Raw genomic sequence first — 23,712 nt, forward strand, 5'->3', positions numbered from 1 at the left:
AAAACATATGTGACAAATATACATATTACAGTTTTTCAGATTGCCATTTTGTATAACAAAAATCAATAGCATTATTGACTTCATAGTCATTATACATTTCTGATTAAATGGGTATGAAAGTACACCTTCTATCATAGAGCTTTGCAAAATATTTATGTTTAATCTTAAAAGAGGCTCCTGATGTATAAGAATGTTGGAAGCCTCACTGTGGAGGGTGGAGAGCCATTGGAAGGCTTCAGGGAAGGATGTGGTCAGTTTTCTAAGAACTCCAAGGAGATAAGGCTGCAGGGTAGAAGGGCAGTGAGGGTGTAACTGACCTAGGGTTCATCTTTCCTAGTGCCCCGATAGAGCCAACTTATCAAGCAGGGGAATTGCAATAGAGAAAGTGTTTAATAGACATAGAGCTGGCTAAACCAGAGGCCAGAATTTTATTATTACTTATATCAGCCTCCCTGAAAATTTGGAGGCAAGGGTTTTTTAAAGATAGTTTGGTTGGCAGGGGGCTAGGGAATGGGTGTTGCTGATTGGTTGGGGATACAATCATAGTGGTGTAGAAAATGGACCTTGTACACAGAGTCTGCTTATGGGTTGGAGGCGGCCACAAGACCAGTTGAGTCATGGGTCATGGGTTTGGGTGGAGTTATCCTTTTGTCAGAAATGCAAAAGTCTGAAAAGACTTCTCAAAAGGCCAATCTTAGGTTCTACAATAGTAATGTTATTTCCAGGAGTAATTGGGGAAGTTGCAGATCTTGTGACCTCCAGAACAAAGGCTGGAAAGTGGCTGGTAATTCTTTAAGCCTACATCTTAACAGAATTCAGGACCCTCATAATCCCAACCTGGTGGCCTTTTATTACTTTTATAAAGGTGGTTTAGTTTTGGGAAGAGCTATTATCTAAGCTGTAAACTAAATTTCTTCAAAAATTAGCTTGACCTATGCCCAGGAATGGCCAAGGGCAGTTTGGAAGTTAAAGCCAAAATGGATTTTGTTAGGTCAGATCTCTTTCACTGTCATACTTTTTTCTCATTATTATAATTTTTGCAAAAATGGTTTCAAATGGGCTGTGGTATAAGTGGTAGAGTGAGGTTGTGTGTTCTGGGATGTATTTAGGAAGTAACATCAGCCAAGGAGGTCAAAGAACTAGCAGATGAGGAGAGAAAGGTTGATTTACTTGGGTATTGAAGTTGGTTTTAATGAAGACAGGACTTTGTAGGTGCCAAGGGAAAACTTCCCTTTGCTTTCCAAAGGTTTACTAAAAAATCAACTGACAGAAGGTAGATTCATGGGAGAAAAGGCATCCAAAATTTTATTTTGATGGGCATAGCAGGAAGGAATCACAAGAGTGATTACCAATAACCCAGTGTGGGACAGAAACATATAGCCTTTTTCATAGGGGAGGACGACAGTGGGCAAAGATTCTTTAGAGGGGCAATAAGTCATTAGTGAGAATGAATGGACCAGGGAGGTGTGAGGCAGGCATTACAGGAAGGTGAGGGGTGGAACAAAGGTTGTTTTGTTATCCAGGTGATCTCTGGGAGCTGCCCTGAGGACTAGGTGAAAAGTCTGGGGCAATGTGATATCCCCAGACCCTTCTCTTTTCTGGTGGCTGATCTTGATAATTGGACATGATCCACAGAGAGTGGGTTTAGGATAATTGCATTCCGGGCCGGGCGCGGTGGCTCAAGCCTGTAATCCCAGCACTTTGGGAGGCGGAGACGGGCGGATCACGAGGTCAGGAGATCAAGGCCATCCTGGCTAACACAGTGAAACGCCGTCTCTACTAAAAAATACAAAAAAACTAGCGGGGCGAGGTGGCGGGCGCCTGTAGTCCCAGCTACTCGGGAGGCTGAGGCAGGAGAATGGCGTGAACCCGGGAGGCGGAGCTTGCAGTGAGCAGAGATCCGGCCACTGCACTCCAGCCTGGGCGGCAGAGCGAGACTCCGTCTCAAAAAAAAAAAAAAAAAAAGGATAATTGCATTCCTTTTTTGTTGTTGTTGTTTTGTTGTTGAAACAGAGTCTCCCTCTGTTGCCTGGGCTGGAGTGCAGTGGTATGATCATAGCTCACCGCAGCGTTGAACTCCTGGGCTCAAATAACCCTCTCGTCTTAGCTTCCTGAGTAGCTGGGAGGTGGGTCACCACACCTGGCTAATTTGAAGAGGTTGGTTTTTAACTCCTGGCCTCAGGCAATCCTCCTGCCTAGGCCTCTCCAAGTGTTGGGATTACAAACTGAGTTACTGCACCTGGCCCAGTTGCGTTCCTTCTGGAACAAAGCTTTCTTGTCAGATAAGGAAACTGCAGGGAGCCCTTCCCTGTGCTTAAGGGCGAAGGAGCAAGACAAGGTTAGAGGGACCTTGATTCTGATGCAGCTGCCTCTATGCCCTCCACATGTCAAAGTGCCAGTCTTTGTTGTATCACTTTCTGGGTTCCAACAACTTAATAGAAAGAACTATGAGCCCAGGTGCTCAAATCCTCACTAAAGGGAGTGTCTGGCAGGTAGGTAGACCATGATGGGTGGAGGAGGACAGTCAGGTGGCAGAGGCCTTGAGGACAAATTCTGTAAGACAGTGAGAGCTAGTCTGAAACTGGTGGTGGAGAATTCCAGAAGAATTCCTCCTGCCCCCCAAATTTACAAGGCTGTGCTCAAAGGAGTAGCCCCAGAAAGTGACAGAGGAAGGGGGTATCCCTGTCACTCACTGCCTTAAGCAAATCTACCTGTGAATTTTAATCTTTGGGGGTGGCACCAGGGAAAATTCCCTCCCTTGAGGAACTGGTTGGAGTTCTTGTCTCAGATAATCCATGATATTGCCCACTTGTGTTTCTTTCTGTGTCTTGGAGGCTGGGAAGTTTGGATGCTACTGGTACGCCCAATCACAGAAGCACATCTACAAATCTGCCCTTATTTTTGCTAACCCAAATGAGATACTGTGGCAAAAATCTCAGTCATCTGAGATTTATTGAGCCAGAGCTTGAGGGTGTGACTGGGAAGAATGCAACAGCCCAGCGGGTTCACTTTGTCGGCTGCCTAGACAGAGCTGATTTCTCAAGACAGGGGAATTGCAATAGAGAAGGAGTAATTCACACAGAGCCACTCTCTGGGTGACCGGAGTTGTTTTATTGTTATTCAAATCAGTCTCCCTGAGCATTTGGGGAGCAGAGTTTTTAAGGACAACTTGGTGGATGGGGGAAGGCCAGTGAGTCGAGAGTGCTGATTAGGTGGGTCAGAGATGAAATCATAGGGAATTAACGTCCTCTTGTGCTGATTGAGTTCCTGAGTGGGTGCCACAAGATCAGAGGACCAGTTTATCAGTCCAGGTGGTACCAGCTGATCCATCAAGTGTACCACCTGCAAAATATCTCAAGCACTCATCTCAGGAACAGTTTAGGGAGGATCAGAATCTTGTAGCCTCCAGCTGTATGACTCCTAAACCATAATTTTAAATCTTGTGGCTAATTTGTTAGTCCTACAAAGGAAGTCTAGTCCCCAGCCAAGAAGGAGGTTGGTTTTGGGAAACAGCGGTTATCATCTTTGTTTTAAACTATAAAGTAAGCTTCTCCCGTAGCTAGGTCAGCCTACACCTAGGAATGACCAAGGACAGTTTGGAGGTTAGAAGCAAGATATGGAGTTGGTTAGGTCAGATCTCTTTTGCTGACTCAGTTACAATTTTGCAGTGTCGGTTTCAAGAACATCAGTTATGGAAACATCTGTGACTTGAAGCAGAGGTTTCTGGGTGACTCAGGATTTATATTCTCTTTTAAAGGAAAGAAAGCACATAGGAAGAGGTGGGTAGCCAGCCAGTGCGGCAAATGGTTACATTTTTGTGAGATTTTAATTAGTGCCCAGTAAATCTACATTTTATATAAAATGAGGTGGACATTGGAAGAAAAAAGGGAGAGTAAAGGAAGCATCAGTTATGCAGATGTCTCAGGTAGGGGGAAGAATGGTCTCATCTTCTGGGAAGAATGATTCTCATCACTTGGGAACATGAGCTTGCAATCAACATTATCAGTGTGAAATCTAACAGACAGATGTTAGTTGTAGAAGCTAGACTTAGATTGAAAACCTAAGTTACAACAGACATGTCCTTGCTTTACAGGAGGATATGCATCTTGAAGGGTTTCAAGATCAGCAAAGAATTTTCCATGGGGGGTCTGGCTGATGGATAATACTTTGACATAAGATTGTAAAGCAACAGCTATTCATTTGGGAAAAGGATGGCCAGTGTTGCATGACTGTCTTCAGGCTTAACCTCCTCTTTGGTGTGATGAGTTTGGGGGTCCCGAGATGTTTTATTTTTCCATTATATTATCTTAGTTCCATTTCCCTCATTAAAACTCCGTTATTAACTTTGGTGCCCTGGTTCCTTTTTGTGCTTTTAAAGTTCTCGAATACTTGTTGTCCCAAAGACCACCAGGATGGCTAAATAATAGAAAGGACAGCTTTACTGGCAATAGTGATTTGCAAGCCTGAAAGAGACAGTCTCCAGTGTGCACTGAAGGTGCTTTCTCTTGGAAGAGGAGAAGGACACGTTGGGTTTTGTGTTTCACAAGGCTAGCATCATACATATTTGGCAGGTTTGGGGGCAAAGCTATACATATTTGTGAGGGGAGCCTACATGCAGACCAGGTAAGCATGGATGTAACATACATCACATGTTCACTTTGGGGAGAGTTTTAGCATTAAAATGAGGTGGAATTTGGCTGTTTATGTCAAAAGGTGAACTACAGAACACAAAAACAGTTTGTGCACTGTCTGTATAAGCTGCTGAAACTGGCCTGAGGTCTGCAGTAGCTTATCCGAAAAGAACGTCTGTAAGGCTGGTCCGGTCCTCTGTCCAGTCAGGACCATAGTGGTCTGGGTTGTAAATCAGCTTAATATCTCAGAAAGGAATTCAGAAATCTGCCATGTCTGCCAGGCCCTGAACCCTTGACCTGTAGATAACTTTTGTTTCCTTAACCTTGGGGCCCATCTCAGTTGCTAAAGGGGTGTCTCTTTTGGTGTCTCAGATCATATGCTTTTAGAAAAATTTTTAGAAATCAACGTTTTTACTTAGACTTGTAATAAAGTGACTCGATTGCTTTCCATTTTCTTCTACATATAAAATACTTTAGAAAGTGTCAACCTAAAATAACAGAGAAGCTCTCCAGCGAAATGAGTTTATTTGGAAAGGAATGACAGGGGATTGCAATCTGGGAATTCCTGTGCTATGGAGAACCATGGCTGGGCCATAGATGTATTTAGGAAGGCAAGGAAAGTCGAGAGTTTCTTAAAGGCAAAATGAGGAAGGCTATATCAGTTATTTTGAAATACTTTTCCCTGGCTACAAGGATCGGTAACAACAGTGGCATCAGTCTGAGGTTGAACAGGCTGGGTATTGTTCTTGCAGTAGCAGTTTGTTTTTGTTTTTGAGATGGGGATGCCACTCTCTTGCTCAGACTGGCCTTGAGCTCCTGGGCTCAAGTGATCAGTGGTCTTTGTGCAACGCTGTGGTTTTCAGAGTCCTCATTACAGTTTCTGTGCTAGGCACAGAAACTGTGCCTGAGAGCCCCTCCTCTGTTGCCTACGATCCCATTTTGGTAGGATGTGGCCTAAGTGACTCCATTTTGGTTCTCATGGCTTTCACAAAAGCATTACTTGCCAATCCTTGTATCTTTAGGGTGACCCTATAACTTTATGTTTAATTCTAACTGATCTGTACCCCAGTTGGTTTGTATATATGCACATCGTAGTTTCTTGAGAATGCTGGAGATCCAGGTGTGGCATTTGCACCTGCACTACAAAATTATATTACATGATACCATTTTTTATAGTACATGATACACATGTAAATATGATATTTATAGCTCACATTTCATTGGTTGCATTTGTGCTGTTTCCTAACGGTGCCTACAGAGGCTCCTTCCAGCAGGTACACAATCTCCCTCATTAGGCCATCATAGCTCAGAAGACTTCTCTCTAAGCAACTGACCTCTCCCAAGGCCAGACTGTTTCCTGCTCTGGGCTCCTCCCATCCTCCTGTCTTGGCTTAGCCTGTCTGACTCTGACCCTGTTCCTGAGCTTACTGGGAACAATTGTGCTAAACGGAAGGGCTAGGCTAATGTCACTGGAAGGGCCAGGCTAATGACATTGTCACTGTCTCCCAGGCCCCCAAACCCCATTTTCTAAGCAGTTGTTAATTGAGAAAACTAAAGAATTGTGGGGCTATGATGGCCCTTGTGTTTTGTAAGAGTCATGCTGAAGAAATACCTTATGTGCTGCTTAAATCAAACAGTGGAGTCATGTTTTGTGTTAAAGACAAGCATCTGCAGAAAAGAGCTCACCTAGGGAGGTGGGGTGGGGGTGGGGAAGGGATAGAGCCTGGGGGTGGGGGTGGGGAAGGGATAGAGCGTGGGGGTGGTTGGGGGAAGGGTCGAGGGCGGGGGTGGGGAGAAGTGTCGGGGGTACGGGGAAAGGGCGGGGATGGGGGGAAGTGTCGGGAAGGGTTGAGGGTGGGCGTGGGAGTGAAGGGTCGATGGCAGGGGTGGGGGTAAGGAAGGGTCGAGCGCAGGGCTGTTGGGGGAAGGGTGAGGGTTGTAGGGGAAGGGTCGAGGGCGGAGGTAGGGGGGAGGGGTAAGGGTCGAGTGCCGGGGTGGCAGAGGAGGAAAAGCTGGGGGTGAGCAGGAGCACGTGCGGGGGAGGGGGAAAGCGCGCACGAGAGGATCAGGCGCGCGTGGCACACCCCTGGAGGATCAGGGGCGCTGGAGGGTTACAGCTCGCTTGATGGAAGATCAGGGGCGCTGGAGGGTCAGGGGAGCGCTCGACGGAGGGTCAGGGACGCTGGAGAGTTAGGCGCGCCCGATGGATCAGGGGTGCTGGAGGATTAGGCGCGCGTCCGGTGGAGGGTCAGGGGCGTGCCTGATGGAGGATTAAAGGCGCTAGAGCATTAGGCGTGCGCCTAATGGAAGATTATGAGAGCTCGAGGGTTAGGCTTGAGCCCGATAAAGAGTCAGGGGCGTGCCCGATGGAGGATTAGGGGCGCTGGAGGGTTAGGCGCCCACCTGGTGGAGGATATGGGTGCCAGAGGGTTAGGCGCACGCCCGATGGGTCACAGGCGTGCCCGATGGAGGATTAGGGGCGTTGGAGGGTTAGGCGCGCGCCCGATGAAGGGTCGGAGGCGTGCCCAATGGAGGATTAGGGGTGCTGGAGGGTTAGGCACGCGCCCGATGAAGGCTCAGGGGCGCTGGAGGGTTAGGCGCGCGCCCGATGGGGACTCAGGGGCGCTGGAGGGTTAGGCGCCCTAGGTGGGCCGCGTGAGGGAGGGAGGACGTCTTCCGGGTAGAGGGTGGGGGAGGGGAGAGGCAGGGGACGGTGCACAAGAAAGGGGCGCCACTGAGGATCTGGGCGAGAGAGGGAGGGAGAGGGAGAGCCGGAGCCCCAGTGAGCGGACAGGTTTCTGTCTCTGCGGTCTAACAGGGTTACGGAACATTTCTGTCCTAGAAAGTGTAGCGAGCAGGGCCCAGTCGTGGCTTTTGTCGTGAAAGAATATATATGATGAACACATGGTTCTGTGTGGGAGAACTGCATTTCAGTCTTCCCTCTAAAGAGTGAGGGAAGGAGAAAAAAAGCAAAACAGCGACAGCGAAAGGGAAACAGGGCTGTTTCTGGTTTGTTTTGTTTTCCCCTAGAAATGCGAGCTAACAGCATTCCTTTGATTGCCCTGGAGGCCCTCAGTCAGGGCCGCAGTGAAGCCTGAACTTCTTGAAGGCAGGAAAATAAGGAGCCCAGAAGCGCAGACAGCAGTTGACGTCTCAGGCCAAGTTATAATAAATAAAACCCTAGTGGCAAATCCCAGGTCCTTGAATTTTATCAGGGGAGGACAGGCCATTGTGAAAACGAGTAAGGAAAAGAAGTAGGTTTATCTTAGGACTTACATATGTTCTGAAGAGTTTTTTAAATGAGCGACTGGACGTGGTGTTTAAAGTTATGTTTATTTGTAATAACATAAAGGGAGACTGCTTCTAGTAGCCCCGATGTGTGTACTGAATAAGGCAGCACATGAACGGACAATTTTAAAAATTATAGTGGAAATTCACAAGTACAGGTCTGAGCAGAGTGGAGCCAAGCCGCCCTCTAGCAACAGGTGGGCGGCAGCTCAGAGGACCCCGATTCCACCTGAGGCAGTGTCTCACTTGTTAGGCTCCCGCCAACAGGGAGCATAAAAGCCTGCCTCCGAAATTCTGAACATGAAGGGCCTCAGGGGCAAACAAGTGCTTCTTGAAACCCTGTTCTTCAAATGAACTTCCATCCCTCACGTATTTCCAGCCTACATCTAGTGAAAATGGCTCATGGGGTAAAGTAACATCTAAAACCTGCTTAGAGAACCGTTTTGTCTGGCTCCCACTTGCAGATGGTGTTTCTTGGCTACATGGTTTTCAGCATCCTCTTTGGCCTCCTGGCTGACAGATATGGCCGCTGGAAGGTAGGCGGGCCCTCGCAGTAGCATTTGGAATTGTGTTTCGTGTATTCTTTTGGGGGCAACCTTATTGCTGTTTCTCTTTAGTAGGCATCTCCCTCCCAATACCCAAGATAGAAAATGCAGATATTCCCTCCCTAATGGAACATTCCAGGCTTATCTTCTGGACATTTTTCTCAGGGTACCTGTGCCTGCGGCTGTTCCTCTGTAGTCCAGGTGTGGAGTAAAAGGAGATGCAGGTATTATAGAGTTCTAAGAAATCTCTACCAAGGACTAAAGGAATGAAGGCCACTAAGTGGCTCTATTTGAACTTTTAAAGACTGGGACTTAGAAGCAGTCATGGGTTGGTGAGATGCCTCCACCATGTCCAGTTTACTGTGGTGGGTTGAGAACAGATAGTGGCTCTGAGATCAGTGGGGGCACACATCTGTTCTCCATTTATCCGTAAATTCACTTCTAATGAGTTAATAAGGGGAATGGAAGAGGCCCCTTTTACCCTTCAGAGCAGCCCTGTTGGGAGGTTTTTTCCTCTGGTTTTCGTTTAAGTGACTAGTCCACTGCTGCAGCAGCAAACTCAGAAGAAGCTGTTCTTTCAGGGAGACAACTACGTGCCATGAATGAATGTCCATAAAGTCTCTAGCACCCCCAGAGCACCCAAGTGGGTTCAGAGGGAGCAAGTCTCCCTTAACTTTGGGGCGAGAAAACTCACCCTCAGGCACCTATCTGAGACTAGCAGGAACAGGTCACAAATGAGAAGACAAGTGCAAATTACAATCAATGGGAAACAGATGCAAGTTTTAAAGTCTGTGATAGAATTTTAGGACAAGATAAAGTCAAACCACTAGTGCTGGATGGCCAAGACCATAAGCCAAACCTGCTTTCATGAGGCAGAAGCAGAGAAAGCAGAAGTCCTCTGCAGAGCTATTTGCCTGAATGTCCTGTCCAGGGACAGAAATGGAAGCCCTTGCTCTTAAATGAGAGAGTTTATAAAGAAGCCCCGCAAACTCTGGACCTCAACCTAAAGGAAAGGAGAGCCAGATTCAGAAAGACTCACCCTTTTGCCCCCAGTGAAATCTCTGGAGTTAGGGGAACACAATGGGTTCATGCAGCAAGTTCAGGAGGAGACTGTGGGTAATTGAGTGGGGGTAAAGGATGGTGTTGCTCTGAACCCTGCCAGCTATGCCGGAAATATTGACCTAAAGGAAGAAACAGAGGCAAAATTAATTTAAGCAGGGAGTTTATTTGGACCAAGATTGAGGATTGCAGCCCAGAAGTCATACAGTCCAGTTGCCCTGAATATATGCTACGATTAGCAGCAGTGACAACTGGGTTTTCTAAAGGAGGGGAGAAAAGAATCTGGGGGCACTTCGTAAGTTATTTACTAATAATTTACGTTGGTTCATTAAAATGGTAAGCTATCAGCTGATTCTACATTGTTCTTTGTGTCACAAAATCTAAAAACATGTAGATAATGGATGAGCGTCACATTGTGCAACTTGTGGTTAACATTTTAGGTGATTTATCAGCTAGTCTGGAAACTACAGGGAAGGTAAGAAAAACAAAATGCCTTTATACAATTACCCTGGGCATGGGTGCGGGAATGTGACTGGAGTCGCATGCTCCTATGTCTCTGGACCTGATAAATTCTGCATACCCCACATTCCTCAGACTGCTCTGAGCCGCTTTTCTTTCTCAAGTTGATGGATGTATGGAGTTAAAACATATTAGAATGCGGACATTTGCAGGTATAAACATAAGCAGCTACACATTTAGCTCACATTGGTTTAACTTTGAAACTAGCTACTTGCTCAAAGTCACGTACTTATTAAGATTAGACATCAAGACATAAATTACGTCTTCTGGTTACAAACCCAGGTCTGTCTTTTCTATTTGCTTGATTTCTGATGAAATCTTCTCTAAGCATAAACACAAATGGAGGAACCTCAAAGGAAAACCTTAATAGAATTGGCTGTATGTTTTAAAGTACAGGAAATAAATATCATAGATTCTTGTAAATTTGAAAACACAAGTATCTCAAAAAGCACAAAAAAGGCATTTTATAAAAGAAATACAGGCCAGGCGCGGTGGCTCAAGCCTGTAATCCCAGCGCTTTGGGAGGCCGAGATGGGTGGATCACGAGGTCAGGAGATCGAGACCATCCTGGCTAACACGGTGAAACCCCGTCTCTACTAAAAAATACAAAAAACTAGCCAGGCGAGGTGGCGGGCGCCTGTAGTCCCAGCTACTCGGGAGGCTGAGGCAGGAGAATGGCGTGAACCCAGGAGGCGGAGCTTGCAGTGAGCTGAGATCCGGCCACTGCACTCCAGCCCGGGCGACAGAGCGAGACTCCGTCTCAAAAAAAAAAAAAAAAAAAAAAAAAAAAATTGTCAAGAAACCTTGAAAAAACATTAAAGCACAGGAGTTACCAAAAACAAAATACATAGCAAGATATAATTTTTCCTTATCAAATACGTAAGGAACTTTTTCCTTAAAGAGTCCTGCACCGTTGAAATGGACATCTTCATGCCTTGCAAGTATATAGACACCCTTATTATACACTATTGGTGTTATTATATCATTATTATTATATAATATTATTAAACCCTATTGGTATAATTTTTTTCTGACCATCAGCTTGGCAGTATGAATCAGGAACCTTGAAAATATTCTGCTAACCTGAACACTTGTCTTCCAGAAATCTAGCTTGCTAAAGATATCAGAGAGGGCATAACGACTTATGCAGATATCTTCCCAGCTTATTTAATAATGAGAAGATCTGAAACAACTTTAAAAGTAGGGCAAGGTCTTATGTATTATATTTCATGTATGAAAGTACATCTTTCCACTGCAATATTTACAGCCATTGACACTTTGTTTTCTCTTACAAACAGAGAAGATAAAACAGTATTAAGAGTCTTTTCTCTGGGTTGGACAATCAATGGTGATTTCAATTTTTACATTTTCTTTTTTCTTCTGTATTATTTACTATGAACTTACATGATCCTTATAATTAAAGGAAAAGCAAATACCTTAAACGTTCTCCTTGTACTCCTCCCAACATACTGCCTCGTTCTGTCCCCAACAGCCCTGTGAGTAGGGAGGACATGTTTTTGCCTTTTGATGTGCAAGTTCAGGTACCTGCCACCCGTGAGGGTGGGCACAGCAGGATAGTTTTAAAGAACAGTCTGAACGGCTGGGCGCGGTGGCTCAAGCCTGTAATCCCAGCGTTTTGGGAGGCCGAGACAGGTGGATCACGAGGTCAGGAGATCGAGACCATCCTGGCTAACACGGTGAAACCCCGTCTCTACTAAAAAAAAAAAAAAAAGAATGGTCTGAACTTGGTAGGTCTGGGCTTCCAGACAGTAGAGTGGCATGGATTGTATTGATGATGATTGTGAAAGACCACTGGGCCGGCTATCGATAAGCTCCTCAGAGAAGCAACTATCAGAACGGAAACAGAAAATCGCCTTCAGATGTTAGGGCTTCTTCCCTCCTCGCATTGAGGCAGGTCCCATTCATGTGTTCTGTTGTTTCAGATTCTGCTCATCTCGTTCCTGTGGGGAGCCTATTTCTCCTTGCTGACTTCGTTTGCTCCTTCGTACATCTGGTTTGTCTTCCTGAGGACGATGGTGGGCTGTGGTGTGTCCGGCCACTCACAGGGGTAAATATGTTACCCAGAGGGCCTGAGACAGAAACGTGTACCCCTGCAGGTCCTGACACACACTCTGCACTTAACGGACCAAAAGCATTGTGAACCCAGCATATCTGAGACAGCTTTTGGTCCGTTTAGAAAGTTTATTTTTGCCAAAGTTAAGGATGTGGCCGTGACACAGCCTCAGGAGGCCCTGAGGACACATGCCCAAGGTGGCCGGGGTAGAGCTTGTTTTATACACTTTAGGGAGACGTAATGCATCATTTAATACATGTAGGATTGACATTGGTTCCATCTGGAAGGGCAGGACAACTCAAAGAGTGGGGGGCTTCCAGACCACAGGTAGATGTAAACATATGACTTTTTTTTTTTTTTTTGAGATAGAGTCTTGCTTTGCTGCCCAGGCTGGAGTGCAATGGCACAATCTCAGTTCGCTGCAATCTCCGCCTCCTGGGTTCAAGCGATTCTCCTGCCTCAGCCTCCAAGTAGCTGGGATTACAGATGCCTGCCACAATGCCTGGCTAATTCTTTGTATTTTTAGTAGAGATGGGGTTTCGCCATGTTGGCCAGGCTAGTCTTGAACTCCTGACCTCAGGTAATCCACCTGCCTTGGCCTCCCAAAGTGCTAGGATTACAGGTGTGGGTCACCGTGCCCGGCTGATCTAAGCATATTCTGATTGGCATTGGTTGAAAGAGTTGTCAGTAGAAAAGAATGTCTAGTTTAAGACATTCTGGTCTCCACAACCAAGGTTTTATCATGCCAATGAAGCCTCCAGGTAGCCAGCTTCAGAGAAAATAGATCGTAAATGTTTCTTACCAGACTTAAGGTCTGTGTTGATATTAATACTGGAAGGGTATAATAATGAGGCATGTCCGACCGCACTTCCTGTCGTGGCCTGAACCAGTGTTTCAGGTTAAATTTTAGAGTACTCTGGCTGAGGAGGCAATCCATTCAGATGGTGGTGGTTGGGAGGTGAATGGGGGCGGGGGGACGGGACACTTCAAATTTTATTTCCGATTTACAGCATTAATAAGTTACAGATTTATGGAAGTCACTTGTGCAAATTCAGTTTGAGCTTTGTTTGGTTTTTAGTGATAGCTGCTTATTTAATGCTCCAGCAGGAGCAATTTTCTCTTTAAAATGGTGCTTCCTTACCCCTTATACGAAAATAATTCAAGATGGATTAGAGACTTAAATGTTAGACCTAATACCATAAAAACCCTAGAAGAAAATCTAGGTAGTACCATTCAGGACATAGGCATGGGCAAGGACTTCATGTCTAAAACACCAAAAGCAACGGCAGCAAAAGCCAAAATTGACAAATGGGATCTCATTAAACTAAAGAGCTTTTGCACAGCAAAAGAAACTACCATCAGAGTGAACAGGCAACCTACAGAATGGGAGAAAATTTTTGCAACCTACTCATCTGACAAAGGGCTAATATCCAGAATCTACAAAGAACTCAAACAAATATACAAGAAAAAAACAAACAACCCCATCAAAAAGTGGGGAAAGGATATGAACAGACATTTCTCAAAAGAAGACATCCATACAGCCAACAGACACATGAAAAAATGCTCATCATCACTCGCCATCAGAGAAATGCAAATCAAAACCACAATGAGATACCATCTCACACCAGTTAGATGGCAATCATTAAGAAGTCAGGAAACAATAGATGTTGGAGAGGATGTGGAGAAATAGGAACACTTTTACACTGTTGGTGGGATTGTAAACTAGTTCAACCATTATGGAAAACAGTATGGCGATTCCTCAAGGATCTAGAACTAGATGTACCATATGACCCAGCCATCCCACTACTGGGTATATACCCAAAGGATTATAAATTACTCTACTACAAAGACACATGCACACGTATGTTTATTGCGGCACTATTCACAATAGCAAAGACTTGGAATCAACCCAAATGTCCATCTGTGACAGACTGGATTAAGAAAATGTGGCACATATACACCATGGAATACTATGCAGCCATCAAAAAGGATGAGTTTGCGTCCTTTGTAGGGACATGGATGCAGCTGGAAACCATCATTCTTAGCAAACTATCACAAGAAGAGAAAACCAAACACCGCATGTTCTCACTCATAGGTGGGAACTGAACAATGAGATCACTTGGACTCGGAAGGGGAACATCACACACTGGGGCCTATCATGGGGAGGGGGGAGGAGGGAGGGATTGCATTGGGGAGTTATACATGATATAAACGTTATGCACATGTACCCTAGAACTTAAAGTATAATAAAAAATAAAAAAAAAAAAAAAAAAAAAAAAAAAAAAAATAAAATGGTGCTTGATGGTGAGGCTAACAAAGTGCTACATCAAGCATGTGTTAGCTTTTTTGTTAATAAGGCTATTCATTGTTTTGTAGATGTGTAATATTTTGTTACAGTAAATGCTAATGAAAAGTGTCATATTAGGTAACAAAAATGTCAACCCAGGCTGGGCGCTGTGGCTTGCGCCTGTAATCTGAGCACTTTGGGAGACTGAGGCAGATCCCTTGAGCCCAGGAGTTCAAGACCAGCCTGAGCAACATAGTGAGACCCTCTCTCTTCAAAAAAAAAATTTTTTTGAAGTCAATCCAAACATCATTTATTAATTTCTTAAATTTGTTGGAAGAGTTTAGTTTGACCATAAGCCCCTGTAACATTTAGGAGTAACTATTTTTAAGTACTATCACCCTATGATTTAAGACTCCTCTTGTAAAGGCGGGGGGGAATATGTCAGATGGGATCGAACTAGAGTGACTCCATCTTGAACAGGGGCTGGGTAAAATGAGGCTGAGACCTGTTGGACTGCACTCTCAGGAGGTTAGGCGTTCCTAGTCACAGGAAGAGATAGGAGATCAGCAGGACTGCTTTCACAAGATACAGGTCACAAGAGACCCCACTGATGAAACAAGGTGTGGTAAAGAAACCGGCCTAAACCCACTAAAACCAAGATGGCGACCAAAGCGAGCTCTGGTTGTCTTCACTACTTCTTATACTCTAATTATAGTGTATTAGCATGCCAAAAGACACTCCCACTGGTGCCAGGACAGCTTGCAAATGCCATGGCAATGTCCAGAAATTATCCTAAATGGCCTAAAATAGGGAAGACCCCTCAGTTGCAGGAATTCCCCACCCCTTGAATTAACAGGCCCCTTGGGCTCTTCTCTTCTTGGTGCCTTGGAGCAGGTTATTCTTTTTTTTTTTTTTTTTTTTTTTTTTTGAGACAGAGTCTTGCTCTGTCGCCCAGGCTGGAGTGCAGTGGCCGGCTCTCAGCTCACTGCAAGCTCCGCCTCCCGGGTTTACGCCATTCTCCTGCCTCAGCCTCCCGAGTAGCTGGGACTACAGGCGCCGCCACCACACCCAGCTAGTTTTTTGTATTTTTTTAGTAGAGACGGGGTTTCACCGTGTTAGCCAGGATGGTCTCGAACTCCTGACCTCGTGATCCGCCCGCCTCGGCCTCCCAAAGTGCTGGGATTACAGGCTTGAGCCACCGCGCCCGGCCGAAGCAGGTTATTCTTAAAATATTTTAGGAGATGTCAAATCACCTAATTACTGCCTTCATGTGTTAGAGAAAGAATTGTTCTTCCCTGGGGCATACAGTAAACTTTGAGCTTTGAAGCCCTAAAGGAGTAGAAGCTAAGTAAAAATGTAAAACATTCCCCAGGAAACAGCTCAATAAATATGTTAAAATCCCCAAATTCTGGCTAATAGCAGCAGAGAAGAGCAATTAGAAAACTGATGGAATATATTTCCATTTATTCTTCTATTCACAAAGAAAATATGTACTTAATTAGAAACTTGTGCCTCGACTGTCCTCATGAATTGAGAGAACTATTTACCTTCTCTTGGGTATATTTTCATTTCCCAATATGTTTTAGAAAAGAGAGTCAGGCTGAGTGCAGTGGCTCAACCCTGTAATCCCAGCCCTTTAGGAAGCCGAGGTGCAACAGTTGCTTGAGGCCAGGATTGGCAATATAGCAAGATCCCATCTCTACAAAAAATTAAAAAATCAACTGGGTGTGGTGGTGAGCACCTGTAATCCCAGCCACTTGGGAGGTTGAGGTGAGTATTATGCCCAGACCGTTTGTTCCCCGAAAAAGACCACCAGAGTCCAGAGTCAAAGCCAAGCGGCAAGGATCTTTAATGCAAGTTCGAACTTGGTCCCTCCGTTCCACAACATACAGGAGGGCCCTGAACAATGCGTGCGCTTGCCTTTTATAGCCTAATGTAAACAGGACTTGTAAAGTTGCAGAGGAACGAGGGAATTCTCTAGGTTACAGCATTACAATTGGTTAACATTTTAAGTTTATACATTTAGCAGTTTTTTATTGGTTCCCGCGCTGTCACAAACGGCTGTGTTCTTATCGGGGATTTTCCAGGTGGTGTCCTTCTAAAGTTGAGATATATGGTAGTCTTTGAATTGAAAGATATATGGTAGGGAGACATATGGTGGGATGAGCCCAGGAAGTTGAGGGATATATGGAGGGGAGACATATGGTGGGATATGTTTATACTGGGCTCAGGAAGTTGAGAGATATATGGCAAGCACTAGTAATTAGAACAGAAAAAGAACAAGACAGGGACTTTCACATTGCTTGTCTATACAACATCTGAAATCTATAGATAACATTATTGGTTAGGTCCGGCGTCAACTTTTAACTAGGCTCAAGGCGCCGCCCGGGCTGTCTGCCTGTAGGGTCAACTTCTAACTAGGCTCAAGGCGCCGCCCGGGCTGCCTGCCTGTAGATTTCATTTGGTCTCTTTCAGTGAGAGGATCTCTTGAGCCCAGGAGTATGAGGCTGCAGTGAGCTGTGATCAAACCACTGTACTCCAACCTGGGAGACAGCCAGACTTTGTCTCTTAAATAAATAAATGAATAAGAAAAGGGAATCAGGCTTGGGAAAACATTTTGCCAGTGCTTCCCTTGGCAAAACAGATAAGGCTTATATTTCTTTTTTTGTTTTTTCTTTTTGAGATGGAGTTTTGCTCTTGTTGCCCAGGCTGGAGTGCAATGGCACGATAACGGCTCCCCACAACTTCCACCTCCTGGATTCAAGTGATTCTCCTGCCTCAGGCTCCTGAGTAACTGGGACTACAGGCATGCGCCACCACACCTGGCTAATTTTGTATTTTTAACAGAAACGGGGTTTTTCCATGTTATCCAGGCTGGTCTTGAACTCCCGACCTCAGGTGATCCACCCACCTCGGCCTCCCAAAGTGCTGGGATTACAGGTGTGAGTTACTGCACCCGGGCAGGCTTACATTTCTTAAGTGTTAGAAGGTTTCAAGTATTGGGAGTAAAGATGTAAACCCAGGAGCAGCTGTCAGTTAGTTCTTAGTGTTCTCTTATGTGGATATTAGCTGTCACAATTCTCTTCTGATATATAATCGACTTCTATGCTTTTGAGTTCTTTATCCCTGTGACAAGAAAAACTGATTATTTTTTAAAAGATTATTTTTTTTAAAAACAAAATTGTGCTTTTTCCCGCTTCCTGTTTAGGTTAATCATAAAGACTGAATTTTTGCCCACGAAATATCGAGGCTATATGTTACCCTTGTCTCAGGTAAGGCAACATAGGAGTTCTACCTGCCTTTGGCATCCTATGGGATATGATGTACATATAGGCATACCTTGGAAATATTGCTGGTTTGGTACCAGATGGCCGCAATTAAGCGAGTGTCAGAATAAAGTGAGTCACACAACCTTTTTGGTTTCTCAGTGTGTGTAAATGTTATGTTTACACTATACTAAAGTCTAATAAGTGTGCAATAGCATCATGTCTAAAAAGCAAGGTACATACCTTAATTTTAAAATACTTGATGGCTGATAAATTCTAATGATCTCCTGAGCTTTAAGAGGGTCATAATCTTTTTGCTGGTAGAAGGTCTTTCCTCAGTGTTGATGGCTGCTGGCTGATCAGGGTGGTGTTTGCTGAACATTGGGGTGGCTGTGGCAATTCCTTAAACAAAGATAACAATGAAGTTTGCCACATCAGTGGACTTCTTTTCCTGAAAGAGTTCTCTGTAGGATGCAATGCTGTTTGATAGCATTCGACCCACAGGAGAAAAACTCTTTCAAAATTGCAGTCAGTTCTCCCAAACTGTGCCACTGCCTTATCAACTAAGTTTATGAATAATCTAAATTCTTTGTTGTCATTTCAACAACGTCATAGCCTCTTCACCAGAGTAGATTTCATCTCAAGGAATCACTTCTGTTGCTTATCCATAAGAATATAATCCTATAATATATATTGCAGTAATAAATGAATATATACATATATTACACAAATACAGTATATATCACACTAATATATTGCATGTACATATATGTAAAATATATGTAAAATATATTAGTATAATATATACATAGTAGTATATATACATTTATATGCACATATATTACTGTAGAGTGTGTGTGTAGGGGTATGTGTGTGTATGTGTGTGCATGTGTAACTTATATCACCTTGAAGGATAAGTGAGGCTCTTATATTTTTATTTTATTTTTTTGAAATGGAGTTTCACTCTTGTTGCCCAGGCTGGAGTGGAATGGCGCGATCTCAGATCACTACAACCTCTGCCTCCTGGGTTCAAGCAATTCTCCTGCCTCAACCTCCCAAATAACTGGGATTACAGATGTGTGCCACCATGCCCGGCTAACTTTTTATATTTTTAGTAGAGATGGGCTTTCACGATGTTGGCCAGGCTGGTCTCAAACTCCTGACCTCAGGTGATCCACCTGCCTTGGCCTCCCAAAGTGCTGGGATTACAGGCGTGAGCCACTGTGCCCAGCTGGCTCTGATTTTTTTTTTTTTTTTTGAGACAGGGTCTTGCTCTGTCGCCCAGGCTGGAGTTCAGTGGTGCGATCTCAGCTCACTGCAACCTCTGCCTCCTGGGCTCAAGTGATCCTCCCACCTCAGACACCCAAGTAACTGGGATTACAGGTATGCACCACCACGCCATCTGATTTTTGTATTTTTTGTAGAGATGGGGATTCTCCGTGTTGCCTAGGCTGGTCTCGAACTCCCAAGCTCAAGCAATCTGCCCGCCTCGGCCTCCTAAAGTGCTGGGATTACAGGTGCGAGCCACTGTGCCCAGCAGGCTCTGATTTCTTTAAAAAAAAAAAAAAAGAAGTGAAACAGGAAAGAAAAAAATTATATATATGTTTTTTTCTTTCCTGTTTCGCTTCTGTTTTTTTTTTTTTTTTTTTCCTGTGGAGTTGCGGTGTCACTGTGTTGACCATGCTGTCCTGAAACTCATGGCTGTTCTCCTGCCTCAACCTTCCAAAATGTTGGGATGACAGGTGTGAGCCATCTTGCCTGGTGAGCAGTAATATTTTAAAAAAACTTTTTTTCTGACAAGTAGGTCTCAACAGTGGTCTTAAAATACTCAGTAAACTGCCTGTAGTCCCAGCTACTTGGGAGGCTGAGGCAGGAGAATCGCTTGAACCTGGGAGGCATAGGTTGCAGTGAGTCAAGATTGTGGGCCGGGCACGGTGGCTCAAGCCTGTAATCCCAGCACTTTGGGAGGCCGAGACGGGCGGATCACGAGGTCAGGAGTTCGAGACCATCCTGGCTAACACGGTGAAACCCCGTCTCGGCTAAAAAATACAAAAAGCTAGCTGGGCGAGGTGGCTGGCGCCTGTAGTCCCAGCTACTTGGGAGGCTGAGGCAGGAGAATGGCATAAACCCGGGAGGCGGAGCTTGCAGTGAGCTGAGATCTGGCCACTGCACTCCAGCCTGGTGACAGAGCCAGACTCTGTCTAAAAAAAAAAAAAAAAAAAAAAAAAAATTGTGCCACAGCATTCCAGCCTGGGTGAGAGAGCGAGACTTCTCCAAAAAAAAAAAAAAAAAAAAAACTCAGTAAACCATGCTGTAAACAGACATGCCACCATCCAGGTTTTGTTGTTCTATTTCTAGAGCACAGACAGAGTAGATTAGCATCATTTAAACAATTTATTTTATTGATACATGGATTTACATATTTTGGGTATATGTGTGGTAATACATTCGTGTAATCAAATCAGGATAATTGGGATATACATCATCTTATCTCTTGTACACTAGGAACCTGTGAATTACTCTCTTCTAGCTATTTTGAAATGTACAGTCAATTAATACTAACTATAGTCACTCTACTGATCTAGCAGACACTAGGACTTATTTCTTCTGTGTGTTTATTCGTGCACAAGATTTAGTATAATTTTTTTTTTTTTGAGGGAGAGTCTTGCTTTATTGCCCAGGCTGGAATGCAGTGGGACAATCTTGGCTGGATTGTCCAAAGAATGGACAAAGAATGGACAAAGTATTGCCCACTCCAGTCTGGGCAATAAAGCAAGACTCTCCCTCAAAAATGCAGAATGAAGAACCAAAGAATGAAGGCCCAAGGAGAGGAGAGAAACCAAAGAATAGCCAGCCAGTGGAGCCATGAGAACCCACGACATTTACTGAGTTCATGTCTTATGTAGGTGCAGTTGGTGGTGCCCCCAAACGATGAAAATAATTGTTTTTGTAGAAGATACATAGAAAATCGTGGGCCACAGACTACCATAACAGATGGAAAAATAATGATAAAGTTTGAAATATTGTGAGAATTACTAAAACGTGGCAGAGGTATTAAGTGGGCACGTGCTATTGGAAAAATGGCACCAATAGACTTGCTTAAGGCAGGGTTGCAACAAACCTTCAATTTGTTAAAAAAAATTGCAATATTTGCAAAGTGCACTGAAGCAAAGCATGATTAAAGGGAGGTGTGCCTGTGCATGTTTATTTTTGGCTGGTTGATTGTTCTTCAGTTGATACACTGTCTATGATTTTGTACCAACCAAAGAGGCCTGGGAATGCTTGAAGCCCTACGTCCATTTCCAAGGTTTTCTGAGCCCAGGATGATCATCATCCAACAGCATTTAGAACACAGCGACCAAATAGTCCAGTGACCGGTTTCACTGGAATGACAGAAGCCTAGGAATGCATCCAGGATAAACTTTCTTCCCCACTGAGCCTTCAGTAGTAGGCCCCAGCTGCTACCCCTTTAGGTTGTCCTACCTCCCTTCCAAGGATCCTGGTGGTTGCAAGTCCAGAATTGGCTCATACCTGAGGGAATAGGCCAAAATCGCCTCCTGTAGGTGGTCCCAATCCCTCCTCAGGCCCCTGATGGCCATTGATGAAAGGTTTCGGATCCAGAAGACAGGTCAGTCTAGGTGCCCTGTCCCAGCTATACTTAACAAAAAGCCCTGAATTTTCAGAGGAACCAGGAAAAAGATGACACTTCCCACTGAAGCTTTTATACACTTGGCAATAAATAAAGCAGTAGGAAAATACCTTCAAATTTATTTTTTGTTAATAAACATAGGTGGCTTTTTTTTTTGAGACAAAGTCTCGTCACCCAGGCTGGAGTGCAGTGGCATGATGGCTCACTGCAACCTCTGCTGCCTCAGTTCAAGTGATTCTCCTGCTTCCAGAGTGGCTGGGACTACAGGCATGCGCTGCCATGCCTGGCTAATGTTCTCTGTTTTTAGTAGAGACGGGGTTTCACCAGGTTGACCAGGCTGGTCTGTAACTCCTGATCTCAAGAGATCCACCCGCCTCGGCCTCCCAAAGTGCTGGGATTACAGGTGTGAGCCACCATGCCCGGTCTGACAAAAAACTTTTAAAAGAATCTAACAGGTACTGGATAGTGGTTCTTTTCAATCCCTGCAGCTCTCTTCTAATCTTTGTCAAGAAGGAGGCACAGGCCGGGTGCGGTGGCACACACCTATGATCCCAACACTTTGGGAGGCTGAGGCAGGCAGATCGTTTGAGCCAAGGAGATTGAGACCAGGCTGGGCAACATGGTGAAACTCCATCTCTACAAAAAAAAAAAAAAAAAAAAATTAAAAAATTAACTGGGTCTATTGGTGTGTGCCTGTAGTTCCAGCTACTCATGAGGCTGAGGTGGGAGGATCACTTAAGCTCAGGAGACCAAGGGACCGAGGCTGCAGTGAGCCATTTATTGTGCCACTATACACCAGTCTGGGCAACAGAGTGAGACTCTGTCTCAAAACAAAACAGACAAAAAACCAAAAACTAGAGGCACACACTTCTAATACTTAGTGCTTGGGTCTTACATGTGGTGTTATTGACTGAGCATAGTCCTACTCAAGCTCCCCTATGGACATTTTCTCTTCCACCTGTGCCTCTTACTTTGCCATGCTTCCTGGTTCTGTCTCTCCCTTGCTAGTCTTATTTTCAATGTCTCCTGGGCTCCAATACTGCTCCAATACTGGGCTGGGTGCAGTGGCTCATACCTGTAATCCCAGAACTTTGGGAGGCCAAGGCAGATGGGTCACTTGAGGTCAGGAGATGGAGACGAGCCTCGTCAACATGGTGAAACCCTGTCTCTTATACTAAAAATACACAAATTAGCCAGGCGTGGTGGCATGCATTTGTAATCCCAGCTACTCAGGAGGCTGAGGCAGCAGAATTGCTCAAACCTGGGAGGCAGAGACTGCAGTGAGCTGAGATCGCACCACTGCACTCCACCCTGGGCAGCAGAGTGAGACTCAAAAAAAAATACATATATATATGAATATATATATGAGGTGATATATATATATATATATTTTTTTTTTTTTTTCTAATACTTTACCCCAAGTCCTGAATTTTTTTTATTTTTAGAGACAGCTTATCTCTCTGTTACCCAGGCTGGAGTACACTGATGTGATCACAGCTCCCTGCAGCCTCGAACTCCTGGATTCAAGTGATCCTTCCACCTCAGCCTCCTGAGTAGCTGGGACTACAGGTGCATGTCATGGTGCCTAGTGAATTAAAAAATTTTATTTTTTGTGGAGATGGGGACTTGCTTTGTTGCCCAGGCTAGTCTCAAACTCCTGGCTGCAAGTGATTCCCCCACCTCAGCCTCCCAAAGTGTTGGGATAACAGGCATAAGCCACCGCACTGGCCCCAAAATCTTTCTCTACAACCTAGACCGCCTCCTTAACCTTCAGACCTAGGTAGCAAATGACCTGATAGTTACTTGAATGTCTTACAGGCTCCTCAATACAAGATACTCAGAACTAATCTCTTCTTCCCCTGAAGCCTCTTATTTCTGTTTCCAGTCTCAGTTAATAGCAAACACTTTCCCCTCAGTGATCTTGGACACAAACTCAGGAGGCATCCTGGGCCCTCCCTGTCCCTCATCCCCAATCACAAGCCCTACTAACACACCCTCTATTATTAGACCTTCAGTCCAAACGTCCATCAGCAAACCCTGTCACCTTTATCTCCGAAATGTGTTCATCCATCCATTAAAAAATTTTTGTACAATTAATGTGTTGAAAATGTGTCAATTAAAAATAAGAATTTTGCTGGGTGCAGTGGCTCATGCCTGTAATCCCAGAACTTTAGGAGGCCAAGGCGGGTGGATCACAAGGTCAGGAGTTTGAGACCAGCCTGACCAACATGGTGAAACCCTGTCTCTACTAAAAATACAAAAATTAGCCAGGAGCGGTGGCGTGCACCTGTAATCCCAATTACTCAGAGGCTGAGGCAAGGAGAATTGCTTGAACCCGGGAGGCAGAGGTTGCAGTGAGCTGAGAGTGTGCCACTGCACTCCAGCCTGGGTGAG

At 44.8% G+C, this 23,712-nt stretch overlaps 1 protein-coding gene across 1 annotated transcript in view; it reads left to right on the forward strand.

Moving 5' to 3' along the window:
- Positions 1–23,712, forward strand: part of SVOPL (SVOP like) — a 105,746-nt gene that overhangs the window by 29,985 nt on the left and 52,049 nt on the right. The window contains exons 5-7 of the mRNA XM_033193330.1: positions 8,384–8,455; positions 11,986–12,110; positions 17,612–17,675. Of these exons, the coding sequence (XP_033049221.1) occupies positions 8,384–8,455; positions 11,986–12,110; positions 17,612–17,675 (261 nt within the window). The remainder of the gene's footprint in view (positions 1–8,383; positions 8,456–11,985; positions 12,111–17,611; positions 17,676–23,712) is intronic.

The sequence above is a fragment of the Trachypithecus francoisi genome, unplaced genomic scaffold (assembly GCF_009764315.1).
Source record: "Trachypithecus francoisi isolate TF-2019V2 unplaced genomic scaffold, Tfra_2.0 Lachesis_group4, whole genome shotgun sequence".
Lineage (NCBI taxonomy): Eukaryota > Metazoa > Chordata > Mammalia > Primates > Cercopithecidae > Trachypithecus > Trachypithecus francoisi.